Raw genomic sequence first — 14517 nt, forward strand, 5'->3', positions numbered from 1 at the left:
GGCGGCTAACCGGATGCGGCACTTCGGGCGGAGAGACGCTGCGACGCGGGATTGGGAAAGAGCGACCGACGTCACTGCCCGGTCGGGTTACGCAGCCCCCCTTTTGGTCGCTGGCCAGCACATGTTTTCCCCAGGTACAGTAGGCCTTAGGCTGTCGAACTAGCAGGGCGGCCTTGTCTGCTTTCCCAACCTGAACTCAGCTCACTTCGCCTTCCCCTCATCCCCATTTCGACTCCCGACATTCTTTCTGCTATCTCTCGCATACCGTCTCCGGCGTATCTCACGGCTGTCTTGCTTTCCCCACCTTTTCTGCTGGTCAAACCGCCATCCATCCCGTCTCGACCCAGCCCGGCCCGCATCCGTATCGCGTGTACGCCTAGGCGACATCCTGGATGGCTGTGGTTTCTGCAGATTGCGCGTGTAACTAGAGCTCGCGCGTGTGTGGCAAGGTCGGCCTTTCCCTGCCTGCTTTCATTGATTACCCGTCCTGGCCCTGTTTCTACCTGCTCAATTGCCCAGCTCTTGTCACCTCCCGCCTCGTCTTGCCGCCGATTGGCCCCCCTCATGCTGACATTTGGCTCTCCAACCAGGCTGGCGTGATTTGGATTTGAACAGCTTTGAACAGCTTGCCTTCGAAGGCTTATCATTTGTCGTATTCTTTCACACCCCGGCCCCCGTAGCCGCATACCGCAACCATGTTGGAAGGGGTTGTCGCCAACCTGCTTAACCGCTTCTTGGGCATCTACGTCAAGAACTTCGACGCTACGCAGCTGAACATTGGTATATGGTCCGGTGATGTCAAACTTCGAAACCTAGAACTGCGGCGAGAAGCCCTGGATCAATTGCATCTACCCCTCAATGTCGTCGAAGGCCACCTCGGTGAGCTCACTCTGTCGATACCCTGGTCCAACCTCAGAGGGAAGCCGGTCAGAGTCGATATCGAGGATGTATTCCTCCTCGCCGCCCCGAAGGAAGATGCGGACTACGATCCAGACGAGGAGGAACGGAGAGAACAAGCCCTGAAGATGGATAAGATCGACAGCGCGGAAATCTTGAAGGAACGAAACTCGGAGGGCATGAGCCAGGAGGAACAGCGTCGAAACCAAAGTTTCACCCAGAGCCTCATCACGGCAGTCGTCGACAACCTTCAAATCTCCATCAAAAACGTACACTTCCGTTATGAGGACTCGATTGCATCGCCTGGCCATCCGTTTGCCGTCGGTATCACGCTAAAGGAGCTCAGTGCAGTCAGCACCGATTCCGATTGGAACCCCACTTTCATCCAGTCAACCTCGAGTACAACGCATAAATTGGCAATCCTGGGTGCCCTGTCAGTCTACTGGAATACAGATGCGGAGCTTTTGGGTACCGGTCGAGGTTCTGACGTGGGCGCAGAAGCTCAGGGCACTAGCCATGCAGAACTGATGGAGCGACTACGATCGGGCATTGATGAAGAACATAGCCAATATATGCTTCGCCCAGTGAGTGGGCGTGCTGGGTTGGAACTGGATAAATCCGGAAAGCATGATCGGCCGGCCATCAAGACTCGGCTGCTCTTTGACGAGCTTAGCTTCGTTTTAGATGACAACCAATACCGGGATGCGCTGATGCTCGTGGATCTATTCCACTACTTCATCCGTCATCAGGAATACAAGAAGCTCCAGCCGAAGTCCAGCCCCAAGGAAGATCCTCGCGCTTGGTTCAGGTTTGCTGGTGAAGCCGTGCTTAGCAAGATCCATGATCGAAATCGGCGTTGGACCTGGGATTACATCAAAGAACGAAGGGATGACCGAATCGCGTACATTGATCTTTTCAAGAAGAAGAAACGCGACGAAAATTTGTATGGAGAAGACGCCGATGAGTTTGATAGGCTACAGAGAAAGCTGAATTATGAGGATATCCGGTTTTGGAGATCGTTGGCGAGAAATCAGCTTCGCAAGGAGAATGTAGGCGTGAAAAAGCCTGCACGACAACAAACCTGGGGAGAATGGATCTGGGGTACTAAAAAAGAAGAATCCGAGGAGACAGCAATGACCGAAGAACAACGCCAGGAGCTCTACAATGCTATTGACTGGGACGAGAAGAAAGCAATTGCCGACAGCGTCGAGGTTCCGCGGGAATGGGTCAAATTGCAGATCAACTCTGCTCTCAGAGCCGGCAGCTTTACCTTGAAGCGTGATCCCCATGGAGCGGCCAACGAGATCATGAAGTTGGTGTTCGATAATTTCCGTGCAAAGGCATTACAGCGGTCAGACTCCTTTTTTGTTGACCTGGACCTCGGAGGACTAAGAGTTTACGACGGAACAACGGAAGGAAGTCTTTTCCCGCAGATTGTGAAAGTGAAAGATTCTCTCCCAGAGCCAAAGAACCGTCTATCGCAGGTCTCAGGCAATGCTGAACTAGATGCTGAGGTCGGTGACGATATCGTTGAAGACGAGGACAGTTTGTTCCACCTTCAGCTCGAGAAGAATCCTCTTGAAAGCGATGCCGACTCCGTGGTCAAGGTCAAACTAAAGAGTATCGAGGTCATCTACAACCCCAGGTTCTTGGTCGAGGTGGTCAAGTTCTTTGAGCCCCCAGAGCGACACATGGAATCCATCGGGGCTCTTTTGGATTCGGCGGGCGCTACCGTGGAGGGAATCCGGCAGCAAACCCGAGCTGGCTTGGAGTTTGCCTTGGAGGAACACAAGAAAGTGGATGCACAATTTGATATCCACGCGCCGTTGTTCATTGTTCCGGAGAGCATCACGCAAGAAAGCTCCCTGTGCTTGATCCTCGACGCTGGTCATGTCAGTGTCAACAGCGAGTTGGTTGACCGACAGACTATGAGAGACATCCAGTCCAAGCAGAAACGCCAGTATGACGAGGGCGATTATAAGGAGCTCGAGCATCTATTATATGATAGGTTTCTACTCAAGCTTGACTCGACACAGGTCCTCATTGGCCCGGGTATCGAGACCACCAAGTCTCAGCTGAATGCCGACGTCACATCTAGTAACTTCCATATCATTGATCGTATCAACGTGGACTTCGTCCTTGAGATGTGCATCGTCCCGAAGGTCACAGAACTCACCCGGACCAGAATATCCGGCCATCTCCCCGAATTACATGCATCGATCTCCGACACAAAGTATAAGGGATTGATGAAATTGATCGACATCGCAATTCCACAATTTGATGATGGGACAGGTGGGCCTGCTTCCTCAGAAGTGAAAGGCGATAACTCGACTGTCACTGGCAACAGAGCGAGGTCCTCGTCATTTAAACCACCCAGCCTGAGGGAACTTCCCGTCGTTGACGAAGATTCTGATGATGAGTCGGATTCCGAACAGACAAATCAGAGCGTTGATAAGCCGACCAACATTCATCGCCGAGATTTTGAATTCAAGTTTACTGTCGGTCGTCTACGTGGTTCATTGTTTCGCTCGGATCCTAATGATCAACTCCGAGATCATCTACTAGCCGAACTGGTTGCTGAAGGGTTCGCATTAGACTATTACATGCGCCCATTTGATATGGTAGCAGAGATAGTCCTTAAATCCCTCAGTGTAGATGATTACATTGAGGACAACCCCTTGCCCGAGTTCAAGAGGATCATTTCGTCCAAGGGATTCGATGCGGACGAGGATAAAGACCTGTTCCATCTCAAGTTTGTCCGAGTCAAGCCAGAGTCTCCCGAATTCGAGTCAACATACGAGGGCATCGCGATGAACCTTGATGTTTCTGTCTCAACTATAAACCTCGTCGTCACCAGAAGGACGCTCCTCACTCTCCTGGACTTCATCCTCCTCACCTTCACTAACCCGGAGCAATCGACCAACGGGGACCGCCAGTCAGACCGAGCTATCCAGGGAACAGCCGAGGAGGACCAGAAGCCTCAGCAGTCTGGAAAAATCCGCATTAAGGCTGACCTCAAAAGTATTGCTCTCATTCTCAACAACGATGGTGTCAGGCTTGCCACCATTAGTCTGAACACTGCTGACGTGGGCATCTTCCTTGTGGGCAAGACCATGCTCATTCAATCTCGAATCGGGAGCTTGACATTGGTGGACGATGTCAATACAGGAGCTTCTGAGAAGTCTGATCTTCGGAGACTCCTGACTATCGAGGGTGATAACTTCGCCGATTTCAAATATGAGACTTTCGACCCGGAAAGTGCGAATTACCCTGGATATGATTCCGAGGTTTTCCTCCGATCGGGATCGATCAAAATCAATTTCCTTGAAGAACCATACCGAAAGATCATCAACTTCTTGGTCAAATTCGGGAAGATGCAGGCAATTTTCAATGCTGCCCGGCAGGCCGCGGCCAACCAAGCCAACCAGCTCCAAGAAAATGCTTCGCGGATGCGTTTTGACGTTGTCGTCATGACACCCATCTTGGTCTTCCCCGGAGCCGTCAAGGAGGACCGCCCTCGCGACACCGTGACAGCCCACCTTGGTGAGATATACGTCAAGAATACCTTTGTCCCGCTCGAGGATGAAAAGGACAGCCCTGCCGTGAACTTGATTTCTTCTGGTATCCGCAATATCCGCCTGACGTCGAAATTCCATTTCGATGAAGGCGCAGTCGAAGAACTTGAGATGATTCAGAAGGTCAACCTTGATTTCAGTATATGCTACTTGGAGCACCAGCCAGACAACCCACGCCCTGACATGGAAATCGAGGGATCAATGTCGCCCATCAATCTCCGTATCTCGCAGAAACAACTGAAGTTCTTGATGGCTTTGTCTAAAACAGTGCCCGGTGCATTCGCAACCGACACAGAGCAACAAGAGCTAGAGGCAATGCAGGCACTTCCATCCTCAGTAACCGAACCGACCAAAGAAGCGGGGTCCAAGGCAGCTCAAGAGAGGCAGTCACTGGAAGCGAACAATGGAGATGAAACCTGGGTCCGACTTGATATGATCTTCAAAGTAGATAGTGTCGGTTTGGAGCTCATCTTGTCTCAGGACGACGAGCCAGTTGGGCGCTTGGAGGATGCCAGTTTGTCAAAGTTCTCGTTGAACGACACACGAGTCAAACTACGCATGTTGACGGATGGCTCATTGGAGTCTGAGCTATTGATACATTCCCTTTCTATTCGGGACAGCCGCAATGGGGACACCAATAAATTCCGGAAAATCATGTCTCTGATCAACAATGATGTCCAGCAACAATTCATGGCCAGCGTGTCAATGTCTGCAGGACCGGAAAAACATCTGATCGCCATGTTGACCATCGATAGCCCGCGCATTATACTTGCGCTGGATTATCTTTCTGCCCTGCAGTCCTTCACAAACTCTGCGTTCGCTTCAGAAGAGTCCGTCGAAGAAGATGATGGCAACGAGACAGCCGAAGAATCGGAGCCCAGGTCAAGTACAGCGGAAAGTAGAGATGGCTCGGTTGGACCTGCAGCTGGAGAGACCGCCACCCCGGCTGGGCAGACTACAGTGTCATTCAAGATGAATCTTGTTGATGCGCAGGTGATAACAATTGCGAACCCGGCCATCACAAACACTGAAGCCATAGTACTTGGAACGAAACAGGTGCTCTTCTCTCACCAGAATGTTTCAACTTTGCAAATCACCAAAGTTGGCATGTTTCTGTGTCGGATGGACAAGTTTGAGACCAGCAGGCTTCGGATTCTTGACGATTTCACGCTTGAGATAACCATGGATAGTCGCCCCCAAGAGAAAGGCTCTGCTTTGACATCAATCAACGTGCATCTCGAGCCTTTGGTCCTTCGTCTCTCTCTTCGGGATATTCTAATGGCTGTGCAAATCGTGAACAAGGCATCTGAAATGCGGGCCCAAAGAACCAACGAACTGGAGAGTGGCGAGGCAAATCAGATAACAGATGGCAAAGCCACAGGTACGAAGTCTTCGCGAAGAAAGTCTGTCGGCAAACCATCGTCTTCCGCGGTTGCTCATCGTGGGTCGCGTGGAGCCCTTGATCCCCAAGAAGCTCGACTGGCACCTACGCGTTCGGCCATTCTCAAACGAGAGGAGATGAATGCTCAAATCGACGGTATTAGAGTCATTCTCATCGGTGACCTCCACGACCTCCCACTGCTTGATTGGAGCGTGAAGAAATTTACAGTGGATGTTCGTGACTGGTCGTCAACCTTGAACGCTGACACAAGCTTCGATACATTCCTCAACGTCTACAATTTCTCCAAGTCAGCCTGGGAGCCGCTCATAGAGCCATGGCAGCTGGGCTTCCATGTGGCGAAGGAAGTAAACCCAGAAATACTTTCGATCGATGCCTACTCTCACAAAACAATGGAGCTCACGGTCACGTCCGCCACGATTGCACTGGCATCCAAGTCTTTCCAGTTCCTTTCCACTGACGAGGATGTTCTATCGAAACCAAGAGGCGCCGATGCACCCTATCGGATCCGCAACTACACTGGTTTTGATCTCCACGTCTGGGCCGATGTTAGTGCCGACGAAGACGGACCGGCTGCTAAGCTTACAGACGGGGAAGAATATCCTTGGAGATTCGAGGACTCAACTGCTATGCGTGAGAACCTCGCGCCAGAAGGCCACGCCGGGCTTGTCGGGGTCAAGCTGGAAGGAAGTGGGTTTGAAAGCGTAAGCCGGATTCCTGTTGTTCGAGAGGGTGAGATGCTATACAACTTGAAACCGAGGAAGGAAAACGTTCTCCATCGACTTCTTGTCGAAGTCAAGCTCGGCACAGACAACGTGAAATACATCACCTTCCGGTCACCATTGGTCGTTGAGAACAACACCCAGATACCCGTCGAGCTAGGTATCTTTAGTCCAAACGATGGCCATCTTCTGAAAATTGAGAAGATCCTCCCTGGTGATGCTCGACCGGCGCCTGTTGGGGCAGCGTATATGCATTCCCTTGTTGTGCGCCCTGATCAAGGCTTCGGGTATGACTGGTCCAACGAACAATTGCATTGGAAAGATCTCATGCGGCGGCCAACTCGGACAATCAAGTGTGTCAGCGAGAACGGACAACAGGCCCCGCCATTCTATTTCCAGATGAATGCTACATTCAATGCCCGAGATTCTCTGACAGGTCACTATCCTTACATGCGGATTCGCATCTTCGCTCCTGTTGAAATCCAAAATCTCCTTCCCTACGATTTCAAATACCGCATTTATGACAAGAACACGAGAAAGGACTGGACTAACTTCCTGCGAAAGGGAGGCGTCAGCCCTGTCCATGTCGTTGAACTTTCGCACTTGCTTCTTCTCAGTATTGATATGCAAGATACTGTTTTCAAACAGAGTGATTTTGCTATCATCAACGGAAACGCGCAGGACTTTAGGCGAGAACATGTGCTCTCTTTGAAGGATGAGAGGGGCATTCAGCTGAAACTTAAGCTACATTACTACAATGTGCCTGAAAGTGGAGGCGCATTCAAGGTGTCCATCTACAGCCCCTACCTCATTTTGAACAAGACTGGCCTTCCGATGGAGATACAGAGCAAGGCCTTCTTGCAGTCGGCTCGGTCAGCAGCCGGTCAAGGTCTGAGGGCCGATCCCAGGACTGGCGGTCGTGCTCTTCCCTACATGTACTCTTATCCCACTGGTGATCCCAAGAACCGGTCCATGCTGAGGATAGGCGAATCTGCATGGAGCAAGCCTCAAAGTTTCGAAGCCATCGGAAGTACATTTGAGGTCGTCCTTCCGGACCGAAATGGCAGGTCCGAATTCCATTCAGGTGTGTCTGTCGCCGAGGGTGAAGGGAAATACAAGATGACCAAGGTCGTCACAATTACGCCTCGGTTCATTCTGAAGAACAAGCTCAACGAAGAATTGTTGGTTCGAGAGCCTGGTTCTTCTAATGTCCTTAGCATTAAAGGAGGCGATCTTATTCCTCTTCACTTTTTGCGTCAGGTTGCCGAGAAACAGCTCTGTCTTTGCTTCCCAGGAGTGAACAACCAGTGGTCCTCTCCTTTCAACATTGCGGACATAGGGACTGTACACGTCAAACTTGCGAAGACAAATCAACGCCAAAGACTGATCAAGGTTGATACCATTATGGAAAACGCTACTCTCTTCGTTGGTTTCAGTTTTGAAAATCGCAATTGGCCGTTTTCCATGCGAAATGAGAGTGACATGGAGTTTATCTTCTACCAGGCGGTATGTTCTATGAGATATGAGACACTTTGGAATGCGCAAATCACTGACTTCTTTTTCTTTTAGAACCCGAATATTGAAGATGATGAAGTTGACAGGACAAGCGACTGGCGGCCAATTCGTTACCGTCTTCCTCCACGAAGTATCATGCCTTATGCGTGGGATTATCCAGCCACGAAAAACAAAACTCTTGTGTTGACCTGCAAGGGTAAGGAACGACGTATCAAGCTTGCGGAGATTGGCAATTTGATTCCGATGAGAATTCCCCCAGCTCAGTACGGTGAATCTCAGAAGATCATCGACATCAACATTACTGCCGAAGGTCCTACCCAGACTTTGGTTCTGTCAAATTTCAAGCCTTCGAAGAGCATGTACCGGCAACAGAGGGGACAGGCTTCTCAATCCAGTCTAAGCACCGGGTTCGAGGTTAAAGAACTGGATTCTGATGTCAATTTCAAAGCTCAGCTTCGTCTCGGAGGGATTGGTATATCATTGATCAACCAAAACCTGAAAGAGCTGCTTTATATGACCTTCCGCGACATTGAGATCAAGTATAGGGAATCTCGACTCTATCAGACTCTGAACACTACCATAAAATGGATTCAGATCGACAATCAGCTCTACGGAGGTATCTTCCCAATCTTGCTGTACCCCAGTGTGGTCCCGAAGACCGGCAAGGAGATGGAGGCCCATCCGATCTTCCATGCCATGATTACGCGCGTGAAAGACGATTCTTACGGTGTGCTTTACATCAAATATGCCACGATCCTACTGCAGCAGATGACACTAGAGCTGGATGAAGACTTCGTGTTTGCGATGCTCGACTTCGCGAAGGTCCCTGGTGCCTCGTGGTCTGAAGAACAAGAGGGTCAGCTTTGCGACGAGAATCTCCAAATCCCGGAGCCAAAGGGTGAAGGTGCTGGGCAGGATGTATACTTTGAACTGCTGCATTTGCAGCCGATGCAGGTTGACATTTCTTTCATGCGAACCGAGCGCATCAATGCGGAAGACACGATGCAGCCCTCCAATCCACTGATGTTCGTCGTCAACGTCATGACCATGTCAATGGGCAATGTCAACGACGCACCGGTCCGACTCAATGCCCTGATGCTGGAGAATGCCCGAGTGTCCCTCGGTGTGCTTGTGAGCAACATTCAGAGACACTACACCCAAGAAATTCTCCGTCAAGTCCATATCGTTCTTGGATCTGCTGATTTCCTCGGTAACCCGGTCGGTCTGTTCAATAATGTTAGTTCCGGGGTTGCTGCAATCTTCTATGAGCCATACCAGGGATTGGTCATGACCGACAGACCTCAAGAGCTTGGTATCGGCATTGCCAAAGGTGCCACAAGCTTTGTCAAGAAGTCCGTCTTCGGCTTCTCGGACAGTATGGCCAAGCTCACTGGAAGTATGTCGAAGGGTCTTACTGCTGCCACCCTGGACAAGGAGTTCCAAGACCAGCGACGGATGTCAAAATCTCGAAACCGGCCGAAACATGCACTTTATGGTATCACTGCGGGCGGGAATGCGTTTGCGAACAGCTTGGCAAGTGGTATCGGAGGCCTCGCACGTCATCCACTCCAAGGCGCTGAAAAGGAAGGTCTTCAAGGATTTTTCAAGGGTGTTGGCAAGGGTGTATTAGGCTTAGCTACGAAGCCTGCCATTGGTGCCTTTGACTTGGCCTCAAGTAAGTTTTTTGTCTTGAAGGGATTGTTTGGATGTGGTCACTAACATGTGTACAGACCTGGCCGAGGGTGTCCGCAACACCACTACTGTATTCGATGCAGAGGGGCTCGATCGTGTTCGACTGACGCGATTTATTGGAACAGACGGCATAGTACGACCATACTCGCAGCGCGAAGCCTTGGGTCAGTTCTGGCTCAAGACCTCGGACGACGGACTGTACTTCAACGAGGATTACATTGCCCACCTGGAGCTTCCTAGCAGAGACATGCTGGTCATGTTGACATACGACCGGATAATGCTTGTGCGGTCCAAGAGGCTCAAGACCGAATGGGACACTCGATTGACCGATATCCAAACCATCTCGAAGGAGCGCACCGGCATGAGCATCATTCTCAAGGGAGGTGCCAACGGACCCTTCATCCCGGTTCAGGATGAAAGCGCCCGAAACTGGCTGTACAGACAGATTGCTGTTGGTAAGTGAACATGATGTGCTCTGGATTGATGAGGCGAGGCTAACAGTGTTTCTTCCAGCCGTCAATGCATTCAATGAGAAGCATAACAACATCGCGCGGACCAGTTAATATATTGAAATTCCTATGGTCTACTAATGACGTTTATGAGAATTGGCCTCGAGGTATTCTGGCGTGATGTCGAGAGGACAGAAGGTAAAAAATTGTTGCAAGCCATGGAAATTCAGACTGGGTGCGTTCAAGGGGCATCTCAAGTTTACGCTTTCACTGCACTTCAGCGTCGCACATAGCCATCTTATGTTTTTATGTTTTCGATTCCTGTCGCTTTTGTTTTTTCATTCTTCCCCCCTTTCTAAAGTGATGACTGTAGATAGTACATTACGTTTGGTTATTCATCAGGTATTTAATTAATATTTTCTCTTCAATTATATAGAGTCATGGGGTATTTCGTTTGCTTTTGAAAAAACGGTACTCCGTACATTCTATCATAGACGAAACAGGATATCATAAAAGCCCAGAAAAAGCAAAAAGTTTTCAAGAAACTCGTAGGAACCTTGAGGGTGGTAAAGGCTAAGAACGAAATTACTTCCCTTCTGCCCTCTCCACCAATCGCTCTTCCAAGCCCATCGGCTCCCAAATATCTTTGGCCTTCTTGTTCTGCACCCAGACCACGTCGCCGTGGAAGTATGCCACGACGCCCCCTTTTCCCGTCGCACTGGCCGTGATGCGGAAGAGAGGCTGGCCGTTCTGCGGATGCGCCTCCCGCAGCGGCAGCATGAGGAGTCCCTCGTTTTCGCACCACGATTCGAGGAGGTCCTTGAATCTGACCTCTTCGACGGCCTTGGGTTTGCGCGGCGCTTCGACGGGCGCGCGAGTTGCCTGTTCCTTCTTTTCCTCGGGCTCGTGGCGCGTCGTGGTCGGGGGTGGAAGTTCGGCGGCTGCTCGGTCGCCCAGGCTCGAGGCCAGATTCATGGACTCCAGGCCCTTGTTCCATTCGTCGTTGACTATGGGCAGTTCGTTGATGTCGACGGGGATCTGCGTACGCCACCACACGAACCACTCGCCGACTTCTTCGTAGTTCGGGTCGTGCGTGAGCCAGTAGTGGAGAATGAAGTGCCATTTGGGGAAGAACTCGGCCACCAGGAGCAGGCCCATCACTTTGGGTTTGAAAAAGTCCTTCCATGCCAGCACGTCGTTGAGCGCGGTGAGATCCTGGTCTTGCGGGCTGACTTCGAAATCGTCGCGCAGATGGCGACCGAGTCGCGGGAGGAGGTATTTAAGTAGACAGTCGTCGAACCCGGATCCCAGCGCGTCGCGCCAGAGCTCGATGCCGCTGACCAGGCCTCTCCTGAGGTCCCAGGACTCCAGCAGCGTGCAGAATTTCCTCTTTGCATCTGACAGAAGACCCGTGGCCTGCTTGGGGTCGGTGTGTCGTTCGTCGAGATATTGAAGCCATGTGAATAGCCACCACGGGAACCGGGAACCGTGCTGCGAGGATGAATGCTGTCGACTGCTGCTTCTGGGCTTCCATTCTTTGATCCCGCCGGTGAGCTTGGGCACCACGAGCTGATCAAGCACGTTGGCGTACACGAAGGACGGGAGAATCTCCTTCCATGCAACGATTAGCGACGTGGCGGAGGTCGGGTCGAACACATCCCATTCGTTGAGGAGGGCTGACCGCACGCGGGGCAGCCAGAGGGTGTATATCATCGTTTCGTAGGGCGATGTTGACTGTCGTTGGCCTTCTTCGGTGTTCTTCTTTCGAGAGAGCAAGGGTTGGAGGCGGCGGAGATGCGGTACGAGGAATGTCGGTTCCTTGAGAGGCTCCCATTCTTCCATGGCTTCACGGAAGAGGGGATGTATGGCGGCTACCGCTGTCTCAGGTAGTCGGTATTCAAGGATTTCGTTTCGGAATTTCATTTCCAGCGATTCAAGCTTGTCGGTTACTTCATCGAACTTCCTCCGGACGTTGCTGTCATCTTGGAAGATTTCCAGCGCCCCAACGGCCGTGATCAATTCCGCCAACTGATCGGCTCGTAGCTGCTGAGTGTCGAGTTGCTCAACTATCTGCGCCTCTTCTAATTCGATGAAGTTCTTTCGTTCGGTCAATCCCTTCCATTCGTCGGCAAAGGCTTCTAGGTCATGGCGCGCCCGTTGTGCGATTTTCAGCGCCTCGCCTTCGCCCTGGTTGACGAAGGGCATTGGGGTCATCAGGCCCGCTGTGGAGGTGATCACTCTTTGTTCCTTCCCCGTGGCATCAATCAACGACTTGAGCACATTCGGGACCTCCAGGCCCTCCATATCTGCCTCCATTTCCCGGGCCGTGCGGAATTGCGGCTTCGCGCGGGCAACCGGCGTCCCTGTGCCACTGCGGCTCTCTCGTTTGCGTTGCTCCTTTTTCTTCTGTCGTCTCTTGCGCTCCTCGTCGGAGCTATCCTCGAGCGTTTCACCGCGATGGGCCGCCGCTCGTTTCTCCTCCTCACGCGCCTGCTTCGTCTTCTCTCGAACGGCACCCAGACCCGCACCCGTGGGACGCGCCTGAGCTTCGATCGGATTGACGATACCTTGACCCCCGGACCCAAGACCTTGACCCTCGACATAACCCATCTTGGCCATCATGCGCGCGGCGAACGAATTTCCTCCCGCCAGGCCTTTGCCGCCATTGTTATTGCCCCCCCTGGAGCCCCCCATTGCGGACTGCGCCATGTTGTTCCTAGGCTTGCGATGACCGCTACCCAGACCGAAAGAGGGAGGGGACTCCGACCGAGACGAAGCTCGCGCAAAGCCGCGGAACCCCATGGTCGGGCGCTCGTCCTCGTCGTCGGAGCTCATGTCGGCGACTTTGCGCTTCTGGCCGGCGAAGGATGAATCCGACGGGGAATCCATGTCCCCGAGCGAGTGAGGGAGGGAGCGGGCGAGGGAGGAAATCGGAGTGGAGATGACAATCGTCGGTGGAGGGAGGAAAGTTGATGGAGATGGCGATGACACCAAAATGTTTGGACTCGGAGGCGGCGAAATGCAAATCCCGAGGCGATGACGTTCTTCCCCGGCGACCCGCTTCTTTTTCCCTTGATCGCTCTCTCTTCCTCCCTTCTTCTTCTTCTTCCTTTCTTCTCTTTCCTTTCTTCTCTCTTCATACTCTCTCCACTTCTTCAATTGATACCCTCTCCTGAATAGTATTATACCACCTCTTCCACTCCATTCCATCATGGCTGCTTCTCTCGTCCGTCCCACTGCCCGCGCTGCTCTCCGCGCCGGAGCTTCGGCTACTCCCAAGTCCGCCGGTCTCGCTGGCTTGACCTTTGCCCGCGGCAAGGCGACTCTTCCCGATCTGGCCTGTAGGTGACCCTGTTCCTGTAGATGATATGTGCGGCGAAGACAGACCGTCACGACGTGCCCGACAGCTCGGAACCGACGACTGACGCGATCACCCAGATGACTACGGTGCTCTGGAGCCCTCGGTCTCGGGCAAGATCATGGAGCTGCATCACAAGAACCACCACCAGACCTACGTCAACAGCTACAACACTGCCGTCGAGCAGCTGCAGGAGGCCCAGGCCAAGAACGACATCTCGGCCCAGATCAACCTCAAGCCCGCCATCAACTTCCACGGCGGTGGTCACTTGAACCACACTCTCTTCTGGGAGAACCTGGCTCCCAAGAGCGCCGGCGGTGGTGAGCCCCCTTCGGGCGCTCTGGCCAAGGCCATCGACGAGAGCTTCGGCAGCCTGGCTGAGTTCCAGAACAAGATGAACACCGCCCTGGCTGGTATTCAGGGCAGCGGATGGGCCTGGCTGGTCAAGGACAAGCAGACCGGCAACATTGGCATCAAGACCTATGCGGTAGGACTGACCCAGACTGTTCCAATCAACCGCATTCTCAAGCTGATCCCTCGCGCAGAACCAGGACCCCGTCGTCGGCCAATTCCAGCCTCTCCTCGGTATCGACGCCTGGGAGCACGCTTACTAGTAAGTCTTTCTCTCCTTGGCAGACTTGGCCGTTGCCCGGGCAGCTGCTAACGTGCATTCCTCTACAGCCTGCAATACCAGAACCGCAAGGCCGAGTACTTCAAGGCCATCTGGGAGGTGATCAACTGGAAGACCGTCGAGAAGCGCTTCTCGTAGAGCGTCGGCGGTGCATTGACTGTACATTGCCTCTGGTTTGAGCGAATGATTTAGGAAGGGACTGTAAAAGGTGATGCGATCTAGTATTTCTTGTAGGCTCCAACTTAATGTCACGATCTTCTACACTTTGCAACTATACAA

The 14517-nt window shown here is 52.3% G+C and overlaps 3 protein-coding genes across 3 annotated transcripts; 2 read left to right on the forward strand and 1 right to left on the reverse strand.

The window, feature by feature from the left end:
• Positions 1 to 521: 521 nt before the first annotated feature.
• On the forward strand, positions 522 to 10671 carry P170DRAFT_505698 (membrane morphogenesis protein VPS13). Its single transcript, XM_024854312.1, has 4 exons — positions 522 to 8099; positions 8163 to 9783; positions 9839 to 10255; positions 10314 to 10671. Exons 1-4 carry the CDS (start codon positions 696 to 698, stop codon positions 10361 to 10363), a joined length of 9492 nt encoding a protein of 3163 aa, XP_024710376.1. The 5' UTR covers positions 522 to 695; the 3' UTR covers positions 10364 to 10671.
• Positions 10658 to 13210, reverse strand: P170DRAFT_505699 (putative G-patch domain protein (TFIP11)). The gene has a single exon (XM_024854313.1). The coding sequence runs from the start codon at positions 13136 to 13138 to the stop codon at positions 10835 to 10837; it is 2304 nt and encodes a 767-aa protein (XP_024710377.1). The 5' UTR covers positions 13139 to 13210; the 3' UTR covers positions 10658 to 10834.
• Positions 13211 to 13416: 206 nt separating this feature from the next.
• On the forward strand, positions 13417 to 14457 carry sod2 (superoxide dismutase sodB). The gene is made up of 4 exons (XM_024848300.1): positions 13417 to 13590; positions 13688 to 14094; positions 14153 to 14220; positions 14289 to 14457. The coding sequence occupies exons 1-4, from the start codon at positions 13461 to 13463 to the stop codon at positions 14374 to 14376; spliced, it is 693 nt and encodes a 230-aa protein (XP_024710378.1). The 5' UTR covers positions 13417 to 13460; the 3' UTR covers positions 14377 to 14457.
• The last annotated feature ends 60 nt before the right edge of the window (positions 14458 to 14517 follow it).

The sequence above is a fragment of the Aspergillus steynii genome (genome assembly GCF_002849105.1).
Source record: "Aspergillus steynii IBT 23096 chromosome Unknown P170scaffold_1, whole genome shotgun sequence".
In the NCBI taxonomy this organism is placed as follows: Eukaryota; Fungi; Ascomycota; class Eurotiomycetes; order Eurotiales; family Aspergillaceae; genus Aspergillus; species Aspergillus steynii.

Bases quoted from the DNA above. Each gene is read 5' to 3' on its own strand.
- P170DRAFT_505698 (XM_024854312.1), top strand. From the start codon at position 696: ATGTTGGAAGGGGTTGTCGCCAACCTGCTTAACCGCTTCTTGGGCATC. The intron at 8,100-8,162 runs GTATGTTCTATG...TTTTTCTTTTAG, and splicing joins AGTTTATCTTCTACCAGGCG to AACCCGAATATTGAAGATGA. The intron at 9,784-9,838 runs GTAAGTTTTTTG...ACATGTGTACAG, and splicing joins TGCCTTTGACTTGGCCTCAA to ACCTGGCCGAGGGTGTCCGC.
- P170DRAFT_505699 (XM_024854313.1), bottom strand. From the start codon at position 13,138: ATGGATTCCCCGTCGGATTCATCCTTCGCCGGCCAGAAGCGCAAAGTC.
- sod2 (XM_024848300.1), top strand. From the start codon at position 13,461: ATGGCTGCTTCTCTCGTCCGTCCCACTGCCCGCGCTGCTCTCCGCGCC. The intron at 13,591-13,687 runs GTAGGTGACCCT...GCGATCACCCAG, and splicing joins GACTCTTCCCGATCTGGCCT to ATGACTACGGTGCTCTGGAG. The intron at 14,095-14,152 runs GTAGGACTGACC...TCCCTCGCGCAG, and splicing joins TTGGCATCAAGACCTATGCG to AACCAGGACCCCGTCGTCGG.